Below are 16167 nucleotides of genomic sequence, written 5' to 3' on the forward strand. Positions count from 1 at the left end.
AATTCTTCCCTACTTCAAGGACATGACAATGTTTTCCTATGCGTTCTGAAACATTTAAAATGTGCTTTTATGTTTATATTTTTAATTTGTCTGGGATTGATTTTTGTGTGTAGTATGATATAGGTATATCTTCTCTATGGGTAGGGATAGCCATTGTTAGCTGAGGCATCTTTCTTTTCTCTTGATTTGTATTTCCCTTTATATGCCATGTTCCTCTTTCTTCATAGATCTGTTTATGGGTTCACCGTTGTCCTACACTGGTCTGTCTCTGAATTGATGTAATACTCTTTTGATTACAATAGCTTTATAGTAAATAATGAAATATGGTAGACAAAGTATTTGCTGCTTATTCTTTCAATTCAAAATAATCTTGGCTTTTCCTGACCCTTACTCACCTAAAGTGTATAAACAAATAGTGTGGAAATTTTGATTAGAATAGCCTTGAATGTAAGGAGAAATTTGAAACCTATTTTTATTTTTTTCTATTTTGTCCTTAGAACTGACATATAGTGTCCTCACATGGAACATTTCCAGATAAATTTTAAAAAAGAATATATATGTGTGTGTGTGTATATATATATATATATGAATATATATATAATGCCCCCCACATACATACACAGAAAATACACCTTTACACATTTACACATGAATGACATATTTGTAGAGATTTATATACACATTGGTAATAGTCAATGTCTCTGGGGAAAAAGACTAAGGGATTAGAATCTGTGGTAAGAGAGATATCTACTTTTCACTTTAAAATATTTTGTTTTATCTTATGTATGTATTACTTTTTCATACAAGGAATCCCACTTTAAGACCACACTTCACTGGCCTAAATCCACATCTTAATTATGATAGGTGATTGGTGTGAGAATGATTTTTCTACATCTTCTAACATTTAATACAATGCACCAGGAACCCAGAAGTTCCCAAATGGAAAGTTTAGGGTAATTATCCAAGTTTTCTTACTAAGGATGACTATGATGTCAGGCAAATATTTCACATGGAAAAAAATATATCCTGCAAATATATCTGATAGCGTCTTTTATGCTGTGTGTGTAGAAGAAAGGAAGAGTAATCAGTTGACTGCTAGTAATGTGAGAACAGGGACCACATTTTATTCACTTTTCTATCATTGACAACTAGATCAGTAACATACATAATAGATGCTTAATAATAATCTTTTAAACAATGAATTAGTGAATAAGCACATCAACAAATATTAAAGATATTTTGAGAGTGGTATGTAGGAGTTTGTTATGGGGTGCGATACAGAACCTGGAATATAAAAGGGCTTAGTAATTGTCACCTCTTGCATTTGTCAGTACTTTACACACTATCTCTATTACTATTATTCCGGAGATTTATCCTCAACTTGATTCTGCTGGTATTTTTGTTAGTGACTGGATGAAGATAGAAGTTTATCACCTTTGTTGATTTCATTACTCTGTGGTGGATAGATAGGTCTCCATAGGCTTTAGTGCTGTACCTAATGAGGTAGAATTTAATAGTGTTTAATATCTTGAATATACAATAAAACTCAAATGATCAAGGGCAGTAGAAAGACAGAATTTGCTTAACAATAGTGCATGTAGAATTTTTAAAGTTTTAGTAGAAAGTACATCTCAATCTGAATTATCAGTATGCTATGGCCAACAAAGAATGTAATAGTATTGCAAGTTATATTAAAATAAATATAGTTTGTGTAATGAGGAAGTTGATAGTGGAACTCTATTAGGCAATGATGAACTATACGTAAATGTTTATTGTGGTCAATCCTAGACATTAAACTTTCTAAGAAACTTAGGCTTGGGAGCAAATTTGGAGAACAGTGATTAGAATTGTGAAAAGACTGAACTATTTTGTATTGCAAGTGGGATTTTTTGCTTTGAGGAGAAAATAACTCATGGAAGACATGAAAGCTATCTTTAAATATTTGAGAGCAATTCAGGTGATGAAGACTGTATGACCATAAAAAGAAAAAAATGGAGCAATAAATCAATATAAAAAGATATCTCAAATAGTCCAAAATGTAGCCAGCTGTTTTAGAATTCAGACCCATGGCAGTGTTCAATGGCAGACTTCACAATTACATGTTGAAGTTGTGGCAAAGGGTTAAGGAAACACTTATGGGGCTGGATCAGATGAGATTTATGCTGGAAATTTCATATTCCATGAAATTTGAATTGGCATACTGTAGCATGACTTCGGATAGGGCTGTATTTATTATTTGGAAAGATGGCTGCCAAATACCTTAACTGGTGAACTGGCTCAATAGAATTCAACTAACATTTTTTTGAACTCAAGAAATGTTGATTTGTGTTTACTGTTTTGAGACATGTAAAATAGACAAAACAAGGAATTGTGCAATGATTTGCTACAGAGTATAGCATAGAAAGTGGTCTAAATCTGTCCAAATGTTTGAAAGTATTCCAAACTTGACAATAGTTGTATGTTAGTAATTCATAGAATTGGCCACGTGTTTAATACCCATTATGTTGCCTGACACATAGTAGACACCATTTGTTGAAAGAAGAAATGACTAATTTCTTTCACTGCTTGATTGATGTTCACTAGTTTCTAACCTGCCTGAGGAACAGAGGAAGCCAATTCCCAAGGCACCAGTTAGTTAGATCCCCTTTTAAGACTTTCAGCACAGCTTTACCTCCTTGGAGAAGAAGCCATAACTAGTAATAGGATAGGCCATGGAAATAGGAGCCACAGTAACTGATAAGAAGATCCCTTGTAGTGCAGAGGAAGGCAGCTCTGAGAACAAAGTTGACTATTTTCAGGGGAGATAGAAATGTTTTAACTAGATAGTCAATCAACTCTCCAAAATTGAGACAGTACTTCAAATTAGAGCATTCCATTAGAAAATATTGCTTTCACATGAACATTCACAGAATATATTTGAAACTTTTTTTGAACTCAGAAATAACATCCTGCAAACCATAAGGAAATATAAAACTAGTGAAAATGTAATCATACCAAACAACATCAAATTTTACAAAACATCAAAACCTTTTTATGGAAAGTGAAATTGTTAGAATATGTTTTTTAACTGTTTAATTTATTTGGTGCCCATGGCCATATGTGGCCACAGAGACTTGTAAAGCAATGCTAATTCTTCTATTTAGCCATTGGAAACATTTTTCTTTAGGCTATGTATGAGGAAATTATATGATGTCCTCTTTGCTGGATTCTTATCTTGGGCTATATACAGATGAGAGATGATCTTACTTCACATAGTCTTCCTACCAAGATCATTACTGATTAGATAGTATAGAACCATAAATATTTCAGTATAGGTTTTATTTTTATTTGTTTCTGGGACACGATTTGATCAAGACTTGGATCAAGAATTAAATTTATGATGTCTTCCTAGATATTAATTTTATTCTCTAAGAATAATAGATTCATGATTCAAAGAGATTTATTTAAATTCCTTTTCTCTTCTTTTTAAAAAACTGGCACACATCTCTATTTAAAACACTGTTTGGATGCAAAAAGTCATTAATTCAAAATTGAGAAGTTTTTCTTCCTTTTTTTCTCTCTCACTTCCTCCTTTTTTCCATTCTTTTCTTTCTCCTTCTCCCACTTTCCCTCTCTCTTTTCTGAAAAGTTGTGTCCAAGCTCCCCAAATCTATTCTCTAAATTCTTTCCCAGCATTCACCAAGAGGTGAAAAGATCATAAAATATCATTGTTTCTATCAAGTGAGAACTGTCAGCAGTGTGTAAGCAATACAAAGATTTTTGTAAGAAAACACTTATCTTAGTAATGTTTTTCTGTGAGGCAAACAGAGAAGAAATTATTTCTGAGTTTAAAAATAGTCAACACAACTTGGAAAACATGGTAATATTTATTCATGATAATAAACACGTTTTTAATGAAAGCCGTAGATGTCCAAACACAAACTGAATCATGACAACCCAATGGTCTTTTTCACAAAAACCATGACATATTTCCCATTAATTTGCTAAATGATATGAATGCAGAGAAAGGATGAATCAAAACCACTAAAATCCTTTTAAACACACCATTTACATTTATCTGCTGAGTTTTTGTTACTGTACCCTTACCAATTTCTTAAAAGCTTTAATTGTTATCATGCATTTCAACTCAAAACTGCTAGCAATTTGGTTTGACTTTCCATAGAGGACTAAATTCTGTCACATTAATATATATGTAGGTAGTTATAGAATGTCATTTGTAAGTATATGGGTCTGAAAGGGCCATTATAAATGTTATATAAACCATATAGTATATAGGGTATATATACTATGTGGTGTATGTAATAGCTGATTAGAAAAAAATACATACCTGTCTACTATATGATTACCTCTAATAGCTTCAGACTTCTTTTAAATTAAACTTAATATTTGGAACATTTTTAAAGTTTGTTAGAGATTTAAATTTTTATTCTTAAGTACCATCAAGTCAGATGCTTACATAATTGTCACTTTCAAAAATTTACCTCAATCTTTCCCAGAAGCCATTTAGATCCATCTGATATTATTTAAAAAATCAAATTAAATGTAAAAATGTCTAAATAAACTTGTCTTATTGGTAATTTATAATATAGTCTTCCTATTGTACTCTTTAAATTGAATTATCAGAATCTGAAAATTAAAAAAAAAGCTAAGTTTTATAAATAAAATCTCAGGAAGAAAAGGCACTTAAGCCCTGCACGTGGTTATTCCGGTCTGTGTTCTCCACAACCCTTATCAAATGGAATTGATTTCTGGCCTGCATACAAATACAGCAAAGTGCCAGAATAAAGTCAAATCAGAATGCTTATGAAAAAGAATCAAGTTGGTCACCAAATGTTTCACATCAGTAGGAAATTTCTTTAGAGACTTCTGATGGCAATTTGAAGGGTATGTTGCTATCAGATCAAGTGCAGGAGAGGTATAAGGCTACTAGAGAAATTCCCTTAGTTTATTGACCAGAAAGCTAAAACATTTGTCGTAACAATAAAGCTTGACAAGATAATTAAATGAATGATAACAAAATCTCAGCAGGGAAGTGCTCATTAATTGAATGTATTTGGAAGCATGTTTTCACAAGTATAACCAAATTATCTAATTTCCACTCACATTAAAAAGTGATAGTCTATACCAACTAATTACTGGAAATGAAGGAAAAGGCCAGTACTTTGAACCAATAACTCCGGAAGAAAACAAAATTACTAACATCAAAAGACTGCCATATTTGATAGCTTCTTAAGAATTCAATTCATCATTTCACGCTTTGAAAGTATTTCAGTGAAACTCGCCAAAGAAAAGAATCCCAGTAACTTCTATGTGGTAGTGTCTTTAAAGCTGGAACACATTTCTCACATTCTTTGTATCCTTTTTTGACATTAATATGTGTGTCAGGATGAGTGTGCCAAGAGGTGAAATAACTGTTGTTATAGATATAACAATTTAGTTTCAGCACTTCACTTCTGTAAGAAAATTAGTGCCATCTGTTTTCCTTTTTAGTACTATATATAGTTCATAATTTTTTTAAAATGTTGTTGCTGTTTTCATATACAGATCAGGAAGTCTGAAATAAAGCATCATTTTGGTCAACTTTTATATTTGAAATAAGGAATAAAATAATATATATTCAGATTTTCTGCTTTGAGTTGCCAGCAAGATGTCTCCAAATTGGACATTTTTAATGCTTTAGCAAATTATTTTCCAATTTGCATAAAGTTAGTAATAAACTTTGTTATGTATCTGTGGTAGTCAATTAGATTTTGTTCATAGTCAACATGTTCAATAAAGATTTAAAACTATGAAATCTGTCACTTTTATTTTTCTAAACCCATACTCTAAAACATTAATCTGTTGGTAAACATTTGGCAAAAATTTTATATAACAGCAAAACAATGAAATGAAGTTCACTTTAGTGTAATTTTTATATAAATTATAAGCAGCTTTGCCTAATTTTTAATCGGAGCCAGGAAAATCTGAATTAACAAATAATGACAAAAACATTATTTTAATTTTTTACTTACATTGTTTTTCAAAGAAAATTATTATCTAAATAAACACATTTTCAACATACTTTCTAAAATTGAGTAACAGTATTTATTTTTCTTGCATATAAAAATTATGTTTCAGCTTTAAAAACAGTTCTTAATGTTCTGTGTAATTGTGGAACATCCTTTTTCATTCAGAAAACTAGAGACTGCAAATTATAAAAGTAGCAACCAACACTCATTCACAATGACTTTATCACGTGACTGATGAACAGCTATTAAACCTAGGCTGCTTTATCTTCCATAAAGTTATTCTACCCTAATTTAGAGAAAATAATAGGGCTATACTTTGTTTTTCTAAATCATTTTCCTAAATTAATATAAAGAGGGTGACAGTTATGCTATATATAGGTAGATTGATAAATGCAGAGCAATAGATTGGTAGATAGCTATAAATATGGCCATCGTTAAAACACAATATTTAATAGAACATTTGGTTTTGCCAAATGAAGCAATGCATATGAAAGTATTCATTCATATCTTATTTTGCTGTCATTTCTATTCTGTTCTTGTGTTTTGTTTAATTAATACAGTAAAATACAGTGTTCCAATTGAACAATACTTCAGATGCTAAACAATTCTTTCTATTTGTGTACACTGGCAGTTCACAGTTTAAAAGCATAACCACCTCAGTCAAAAACTGCATATAGATCACTCTGGATTTTGAAGAATTTTGCTTCTAACAGAGATTTTTTTTTTTAATTATGGAGAAATATGTACATTTCATTGATAGATAATAATTGGGAGGGGAATTATAATCAAATAAATTCCTTGAAATAGATTTTTATCTGTTAGTGTCAGTTTAATATCTTGCTCAGCACGTTTACATTCTCTTAGCATGGCAACTTTCTATTCATTATTTTATGGTAGTTTAATCACCCCCATTTTATGATCCTAGTTATTTGTATTCCATGAAATATTGCAAATTTCTTTTCAATAGACCTTTTCCTTGATGACCAGAAGTGGAACTTATGTTTCTAACTGAAAACCATTGACACTTCATTTCTACAACATCTGTACCTAAGAGATATTTAACAACACAAAGCTAATCTTTCTTTTTTTTCATGAATTTCTGGAGCTTTTAAATTCATAACATTAAAGTTTTATGAGTTTCATCTTAGATGAGACTTGCCTTTAAATACATGTTTGTATTTTCTGTGGAAGTTACCTATATGTCTTCAAAAACCCGACTGGTCTAATCTAGAAAAATTACTCTTTGAGACAGTCATGTTTCTTTGTTTTTCTTTTCCTTTTTTTCTTTTTCTTTTTCTTTTTTTTTTTTTTTTTTTTTTAGAAAAAAGAAAGACAAAACAGCAATAAACATTTTAGCTCTTTAATGAGCAAAGATCATGTTTCTTAGCATTGGACTAATAGTCATTATCCAGATTATCTTTATTTCACACAATGACCAGTGACATGGCCAAGATGTACAAAGTTGGTTCCATCAAGTAGTATACAATTTTTTTGTATAATAATCTTTCATTCTTGAAAAAGAGTAACTGAAAAGAAAGGTTTCTGTTACTGCAGTTAGTTTGTCAGAGAAAGTTCTTTGCATTATCTTATAAACTATCAAAATTGCTAGTCATCTGAAAAAATGTAAAAAAAAAATCACATAACTTTAGTCTAATAGAAATATAGTACAGGTAAGAGAGAAAGTATTTATCAGGATGTGCTCTTTAAGTCCATCTCATTTTTTTTTAAATATAAATGTACATCTGATTACATATACAAACATTTGGAAAGGTCTGTGATATGCTGTTACTGGTAAACAACAGGGGGATGAAGAGTTTCCTGTGATCTGAGAATATTCATTTAAAATCACACATATGTGTAAGACTAAAATCCTCCAGGTGTTGACTCTCCTAGGTTCTGTATCTACGTTGTACTCTACTGAGATTGCGTGAGTAAATTCCAGTGAATGAACCTCAGTGAGAAAGATAAGTGATGTAAAGAGGGACATAACTTTATAATGAATTGTTATTAGTAAACGTTTTGTCATGCAGCATGAGTAAATCAATGAACTCAGAACTATAATCAGAGTGTTAATACTGGGGCATCCTCATATCGTGAAAGACTGTTGCAAGTAACTCTTTGGACACACTTCACCTTACCAAAAGGAACAAAATACAGAGTAACAAAAAAACACAGCAACTTATAGATCCTGTACCACATGTCCAATTAGGGTTATAGTTCTATAAATTATCTAGATGGGAATGAAAAGAACATTAAAAACAGGGAATTTTTTTTCTGGGATTCATATCAGCGAGTATTCACCACTATACCTATAGTTTCTTCAAATACCTTTAATAACTAATTCATTCTATATTGAAACTACTGTGAATTATTTTATTGTAATTACTTTTGCCCCTTAAAATCTTTAGGTTCTGCCAATTGATGGAGGAAGCTTCTATTAAAAACTCCAATGGGATGAGAAGAATTTTAATTACGGCTTAATCAGCAGCACAGCCACCAAGCATATAAATTATCATGCACATCGTGCTAAAAATATCCAGTTTCCTTTATCCCCACAACTTTATACTGACAGCACTTATGTGATAATGTTGTACCTGCCAGTCTTTAAATTTCTTTGTTTTACTGGCAAATTTCAGCATGAGCCTTTGCTAAGGCCATTAACAGCATTGACGCTTTGTGTACTTATCCAAATATGTAAATATGGTCTACACAATAAAACGGCTCCAAATAAAAACTGGTGAAAATTATCTGACATTCCATTGGTGTGTCCCTTGTGCATATTCATAGTTGTTTTTTTATTTTTATTTTTTATATTTCAGACATAGTTCTTTCCTGTTTGGTGTTCCACATGCCTAATTCCATTATGTAACTTAAATCTTCAAAAAATTAATTCTTGAATGTGAATGAAAAAGTATCATTCGGCACAATTGCTTCAAGCAATTGAAATTTGTTTTTAAAGTTGATTTGTATATACACAATTCATTTTTTTCAAAACCCCCAAAGTTCTTGATATGTATATTCACATAACATTCCTCCTTATTTAAATAGTAAGTCTTGTAGGTTGAAAGCCAAGGAATCTTCCGTAATTGTTTACTGCAATCCATCAAAAAAATAGTTTGTTTCTGTGATCTGGCTATACCCTGGTTGTTGAATGTGAATGGGGGTGGGGATGGGGATGGGGCAGAGTATTGTTCTGTCCTCCAGTAAATGTGTTGAATGTGTGTAAGGGCTGAATCCCTGGTATAGTGTTGGGAATCATTGTAATGGTGTTGGGTGTCATTAAGGGAACATCATCAGGTGACCTCCTCATAGCTAGTGTGTAATCTGGGGGACAGGCGGTCCGAAGAACCACCTCATGTGGATGGATGGACTCACATTCATGATCCAAATCAGTGTGCTTCATTTGGAGGGACATGATTTCCTCTTCTTGTGCATGGGTTAGATCATTGGTAGTAGTGCGCTGAGGACTGCATCTCCTGTGAACATCATGTCTCCTCTTATCCTTTTTGTAGTACAGGGCTGCAAAGGCCAAGATGTTCAGAAACAGCAGTGATGCTCCAACTGCAATAGTGACACTCAGCTCTGTTGAGTAGTCCCTTTGATCCACTGAAAATGGACTTGGTTGTTGTTTGGGATCATCCTGCTTGGCAGTGGGAAAGGCTGACGTGACAGGTACAGAATTTTTTCTCGTAGGTCTGAAAGTGATGTCAGTTGATGGCACTTTAGTTGTTGTAGAGGTATACTGAGAAATGTCATTGAGATTATGCAGATGAGGTACCAATTCCAACCAGAGGTTCACCTTATTGGCTCTGTAATGTTCTTTAACTCTTGGTTTTAATCCAATATGGAGATAAAGTTGGTCTTTCTGGGAATATCTGGTCCATGCTACTTCTTCAAAACGGTTGGGTTTGGTATGAATGAATTTTGTGTCTTGAGGGACTGGTTGATTTGGGTCACTAAAAAGGAAAAGATAAAGTTATTTTGTTTTTTACTTAAAATCACACTACTTTAACATAATAATTAAAGAGATGACTCAGCAATGCTTTAGATTGTTTTTTAAATTAACTTGGGTCAATTTAGAAATACAAATCTCCTAGCAGGCAGATTGTTCGATGGGTAATAATGTAAGGCAATAAGTCTCACATTCTTGTTCTCTCTGCCTATCCTGAGATGGGCTACTATCTACCCAAAGATTTTAAAGAATTATTTAAATACTCACATACGTATGAGTTGTCTCATAGGCAAACTAGCAGAGATGACATGGAATAGTGGAAAGGATTTTTGATTTTAAATTAGTAGATAAAGGATTGAGACTAGGTTCTGCTATATACCAGACATGTGACCATCTCTATGACACTCCCAGAGCCTCAGGTCTCTTCTTTGTAAAGTGGGATTAATAGTACCTGATTTGCCAGATTCAGAAAGGTAGTTGGAAGGATGAAAGAGTGTTGTGAATTACAAAGCACTATAAAATAATATTTTGTACTGCTGAACAATAGTAAGTCTTGTATAATTCAAAAACCAAAAGCAAATGTAATTAAGTAATGCAATTGAGATATGTACTTTCTTAACAAGCTTCTAAAACACCAGAAATAATAAAGCAATGACTTAAAACAATGCCATAATGTAGAATTAATTTTGAATAAAGGATTGTAATATATTGCAGGTATTAATCCAATATGAACTTATCTGGGCATAAATATCTATTATTTTAAAATGGTTAAAATAATATTTTTATTAAAAATAAACTTCATTCCTTAGGTACATACCCAGTTTTAGCAAAATTTGTCCAGTATGTCATTACAACTGCACTCAGCATCACATCATTTTTGGAGAAATTGCAAGGAAATAATTCTGTAGGACCAATCATGGGGATTCCCAGTACATAGGGAACCTCATCTCCGTGGGCTGCATCAGCCCAAGCTGGAACCTGATCTGTTTGGCAATGATGGTAAAAGGCATAGAAGTACGTAGGTGAACCAAAGTTTGAGTGAAGATCTGCTGTGGCTACAGCTGGTGCCACCCACTGATGGTCCGTAAACAAAGCCAATAATGTCTTTCTTCTGGTTTCAGGGTTATGACGGTCAGCCCAGTCAGTATACATGAACTTAATGGTTTCTCTCAAAACATCTTTGCCTTCAGGATATCCATATAAATTATCAACAAAATTTGAAACAGCAAAGTCAAAATCACTCGCTGATATACCATCATCGCTATCTACTATATTTTCAACAAATTTTAACCCTTCCCCTTGGTTAACTCCTAACATTATATCGTAGTTGAGAAACTCTCCTTGCTCCATCAATATCTGAGGGTCATCTGGTATTACATCACCATCAATCACAGGTCCAAAGGCTATGTGGTATCGAGCTGGTTGAATATCTTGGTCAACAAGTTCTTTGTAAGGCTTCTTCTGTAGGCATTCCACTAACTCTACTGTATCTGAAACATTGCAACCAACTTTTGTGGCCAACATTCTAGCATATTTTGCAGGTTGAAAACTAACAGCCCAGCTGGAAAGGGCTGTTCCACTTTGAGCTATTGCTCGTTGAAAAAGTCCTATGGGAAAATCAACAAAGAATTTTAGACGATCTTTGAGTAATGTTGTGGTAAAACAGTAACATCTGATATTTTAGACATGTATATAAAAACCCAGATACAACTCAAGAAACAGGGAGATAGAGACATTTTTGCTTAAGGGAATTACACAAAGCCAACTGCAGGGTATAGTGGATTAGAGAGGTGGATCTAATTCTTCTGCTTTGAGTGGCACCTGCTTTAGGGATCAAGAACCTCAAAGAGGTAGCAGGCAAGAAGAAAAGGAGAAGATGTAGTGGTACAAAGTCCCAAATATGTTCTTCAATGAGTGTGTAAACACTTATCATCAACATTAACCAGATGGGGCCAATCTTCTCCTATTCAAGTCCTCAACAGACTCTACATTATCTGTTTGGAATATTTCCTCTAGCTTGGCTGTGTCTATCTTCCTTCAAAATAGTTCTATATATTTGTTTTAACCAGATGTTATTTGAAAAAGAATTCTTGAAGACTCATACAGTGACTGTGGCTGGCTGTTTGTTTATACCCTGGGGTTGGCCCCGAATGCACACAAAACAGAATATTACTTTAGATGTACTCTTTCTAATCTTCATGTCAGACATAGTATGCTGAATATTCATCTTTCAGAATAAGACATAACATTTGAAGTGTTTTCACTAGGCTAAAGAAAACACCATCAGCAGACAGATTTAGTGTGGTGTGATTTAACTTTTGCCACTGTTGAATGTACACTACTATTTTTATCATAAAAGATGAAAAGCACATGGTCCACTGCTTTTTACTTAATTGCATTTAAGAATTGTAAATGATGGCTCCATATGCAGTTTGTTAAGTGCTGCATGTCATTAAAATTTACAAACGCACTTTATCTTCTCATTAAGGTATTTTTCTGTTAAAATTCCTGTTTTAAAAATATAGTTTATCTATTTGCTTTTAAGTATTTAAATTTATTATCAATTTCCAAATACAGCTTTGTGCTTCAGTTATTTAAAAACATGCTTAATTATTCATATGTGTTAATGAGATAGAAACTATTTTCACAAAGGTGTTGAAGCACTGTCTGAATTAGAAGGAAAGTTTTAGATTTTTTTAACCTAACATGCCTATACATTCAACATGTCTGTAACATGTTCCCGTATAATTCTAAAGATATTTTAAAAATCTAACAGTATTAATATACATTTGTTTTGGTTTTCTGACATCTTTATAAACATTTTTTAGTTTACTAGGACAAAATATGCTAGAGCAAATGATACAAATGCAGATAATTTTAAAAATTATGTAGCTGTTTATTAACAGTTGCTCAGGAAAATATTTTAATAAATAAAAATTATATAACTAAAATAGACCTAGTGATTTCTATAATATTCTTTCCCATTTCAGGGACTCAACATTAACTAAATATACTGAAAAAGATTTAGAAGGAAAGGCACATCATGTTCAATATATCCTAAAATATACCACCTAGATGGTATTGGGAACACCATATGTTTTATCATTAGTGAAAGTGCCTCTTGTGTGGATGCAAGATGGGGTTTACTCACGGTATATCCAGGCCTGAGCATTGGTGCAGCCCTTTGTGGGGTTTATTGCCTTTAAAGTTTACATCTACATTGGAGGCAGAATCAGCTTGATGATTTCAAGAGATTTTTTTTTGAGCATCTCTTGATAAAATCAGGCAGCTCAGTCTGGAGATAGGTTTAGGCCAAACCTAAGTTCATGTCTTTTGCCAGAGATAGACAGATTTCCCTGAAGTGTATAATAGAATGTTGTATTTTCAACAGTTTGCATAACCATTTCCCACTGTTTACCACACCATCAGCTGATGACTAGCAGTGTTAGCTGATGAACTAACTGACTCATCTCTTAAACCAATGCTAGTTTTATACTAGCTAAAGGTGGCTTTCGTGTCAATTTTTGATCAAGTGGCCCTGAGAAACCTACATAAGTGGCTTAGTGTTGCTTTAGTCACGTAGTGGCATTAGGAAAAATACTGAGATTAGAACAATCTAATCTGTATATAGGTGGCTTAGTGTTGCTCTAGCTACATAGTGGCATTAGGAAAAATACTGAGGTTAGAACAGTCTAATCTGTTTAATTAAAAAACACTAAATTTATTATTTCAAAAGAAGCCATTTCTTTACAGATGAAATCTCTCTTGGAAATGTTCATCTGTGTTATTTTGTCGTCTTGAATCAGAATTGTACTAATATAAATGAAATCTTATATAAACTGTGTTAATAAATTGAGTCTATGTATGATTCTCCAAACATACAGATTCATTTAAGGACTGGCTATTCTTTTGAAATTCAACACTCATGTGTTTTTGATACCAAAAACAAATACCATATGTCTGGTGCTCCTATCACAAAACTCAACCTTACAAATTAAGATGCTTCATGAATTATATTTGACAGTATATACTTTCTTCTTGGATATAAAATGATAATAAAAGATCAGAAATTAAAAGATGGTCTATGTTTTTATATATTCTCTGTCTTCCTCTCTATTATACGTAAATAATGCAGAAAAAGTATTTGCTTTGCAAATTTCTCCAGCAATACTCTTCTGTTCTTGTGAAATTTCAAATTAATAACGCAGTCGGAATGGGTGATTCTATGCATGGTAAAATGGAGATGGAATTCATAAAGAATAACATGGTAAGCCTTGCACAGGCACTTTGGAAAAAATATGTCAAAGCCAGAAGATGGAAACGAGAAAAATATTTCATGGATTTCAGCAGCCTCAGTACTCCATGCTGCCTTGCCAAGTTTAGGGAGGAAAATAATGCTTTTGGAGTTAAAAATAGAAAAAACACTGAATCAAATGTATTTTTCTTTTTAATCAAAAGCTCTACCAGTGACCTTGATGCTTTGACAATTTTGGATCATGCATGCAAAATAATCAACAGTCCATTCTGTACTCAGACAACAAGCGAAATCACGTTTTCAGACAAACTAGCTTACGACTGCTTCGTTAGCTTCACACTAATAAAGGGTTTAAAATGTCTATTGTCTTGAAAATAGATGATATACAATCCCTGCATTTAAAAAGTCTCATCTTCGATTTTGATCACTGAATAAACAAAGATGACAGAACTGTAGAATGTCTTTGCCTGATTTTTTTCCTCAAATCACCCTTTAAAGGAAAGAAGAGTAACTGTAATGCTAACTATTCTGAAGTGTGCTTGAAAGGGCATCCTTACCAAGCTCCACAGGAGACAAAAAAAAGAGTTTGACAAAAATTTAAACATGCACAGAAAAGCTGAAGAAACAAAGCTTTAAACAGATATTGAGTTCAACCTAACACTCAGTTTGAACAGAGAAATGTACAGAGCATCACACACTATTGATGGTGGTGGCATGCAGACACCAAAATTGTCAAAATTTGCAACCTGCATAATACCTTTGGTTGAATTGCTCCAACGGTTACCTTCAGAATAATGGGATAAAGTCAGCAGATTGACACATGAACCCCCAGCACCAGATCCAAAAACAGTGATTCTTAAGGGGTCACCACCAAAGAATCCAATGTTTTCACTAGTCCATCTTAAAGCTTGTATGAGATCAAGGAGTCCATAGTTCCCCTTTGCAGCCTGATCCCCTGTACTCAAGAAACCTGAAAAATATAAATTTGAAAAACACCTTTTGAGCTGACATGAACCAAATAGACATCAAATTTAAATACAAATGAAGCCTATATTAATCAAGGTAAGGACAGTCCAAGTTCATTAGTAAAGATTATTTCCCACCATAATAAAAGTATTTACTTTAGCAAGAATAGCAGTGACTGAAATCTGAAAAATGACATTTATCTTCCCCAAATGCCTCCCAACTTATCCAGGTAACAGATAACAGGGACAGATAAAGGGAATGCAAACATTCCGAAAACCTGAGGAAAGACATTCCAGGGGCCAAGTTATTCAGTGGAGACATTTGGATAGTATCATGGGGCTTATGTGAATGTGCATTTTGCAGAAAACACCATGTCTGTCCTCAAGTTGCTTGTCATCGAACGTGGTTGAAATGTTAGGCATGTGTGGCAGAGTAGGAGGATGGAAATGTGTAGAGCAGGCGGGTATTTCTCTAAGACTTGTAGAGAAAGATTTGGTAAACTCCGTAAAATTATATAGAACTCTGCATGTATATGAATATGTACATTTTTATCAATGATGATCAATGATTAAGAAAGAATTACTGTGCCAGAGATGACTTGAGGACACGGTTAGGACTACTTTAAATGCCAAACTGAGGGGAGGTACTCAATTAGCAAATGGTGTAGAATAATTGAAGGTTTTTGAAAAGTTCAGACATACATTTCTGCAATGCTCAAAGCTCTGCTTTGTAGTAAATCTGAAAATGAGTGGAAAATGAGGTGAATCTGAAAATGAGCGGGAGAGAAAACGGAGGCAGGGGAGAGAGTTTAAGGATCTGAACTGACAGAATGGCAAAGGCAATTGAAAAAAAGAAGACGGATAGAAAAAATATTGTGGCATTAAGATCTGAGTAACTGTTTTACATATGAAAGTTGTAGAAGGGAGAGTCAAACATATTACTTAGCAATACCTTAAACATATTCACTCATTTAGCTGACCTAATAG

At 33.1% G+C, this 16167-nt stretch overlaps 1 protein-coding gene across 7 annotated transcripts in view; it reads right to left on the reverse strand.

The window, feature by feature from the left end:
- Positions 1 to 7400: 7400 nt before the first annotated feature.
- The window catches only part of NLGN1 (neuroligin 1), an 887800-nt gene continuing 879033 nt past the window's right edge, over positions 7401 to 16167 (reverse strand). For 3 of the 7 annotated variants that reach the window (XM_030931988.1, XM_030931991.1, XM_030931994.1), the window contains 3 exons: positions 14973 to 15185; positions 10778 to 11567; positions 9079 to 9964 (listed from right to left, as the gene is read on the reverse strand). In XM_030931988.1, coding sequence (XP_030787848.1) covers positions 9142 to 9964; positions 10778 to 11567; positions 14973 to 15185 — 1826 coding nt within the window. In that variant the 3' untranslated portion in view covers positions 9079 to 9141. Of the gene's footprint in view, positions 9965 to 10777; positions 11568 to 14972; positions 15186 to 16167 lie in introns of all 7 variants that reach the window. The other 4 variants (XM_030931999.1, XM_030931989.1, XM_030932005.1 and 1 more) reach the window with 2 other exon arrangements.

Source organism: Rhinopithecus roxellana, chromosome 1 (genome assembly GCF_007565055.1).
Source record: "Rhinopithecus roxellana isolate Shanxi Qingling chromosome 1, ASM756505v1, whole genome shotgun sequence".
NCBI classification, from domain to species: Eukaryota; Metazoa; Chordata; class Mammalia; order Primates; family Cercopithecidae; genus Rhinopithecus; species Rhinopithecus roxellana.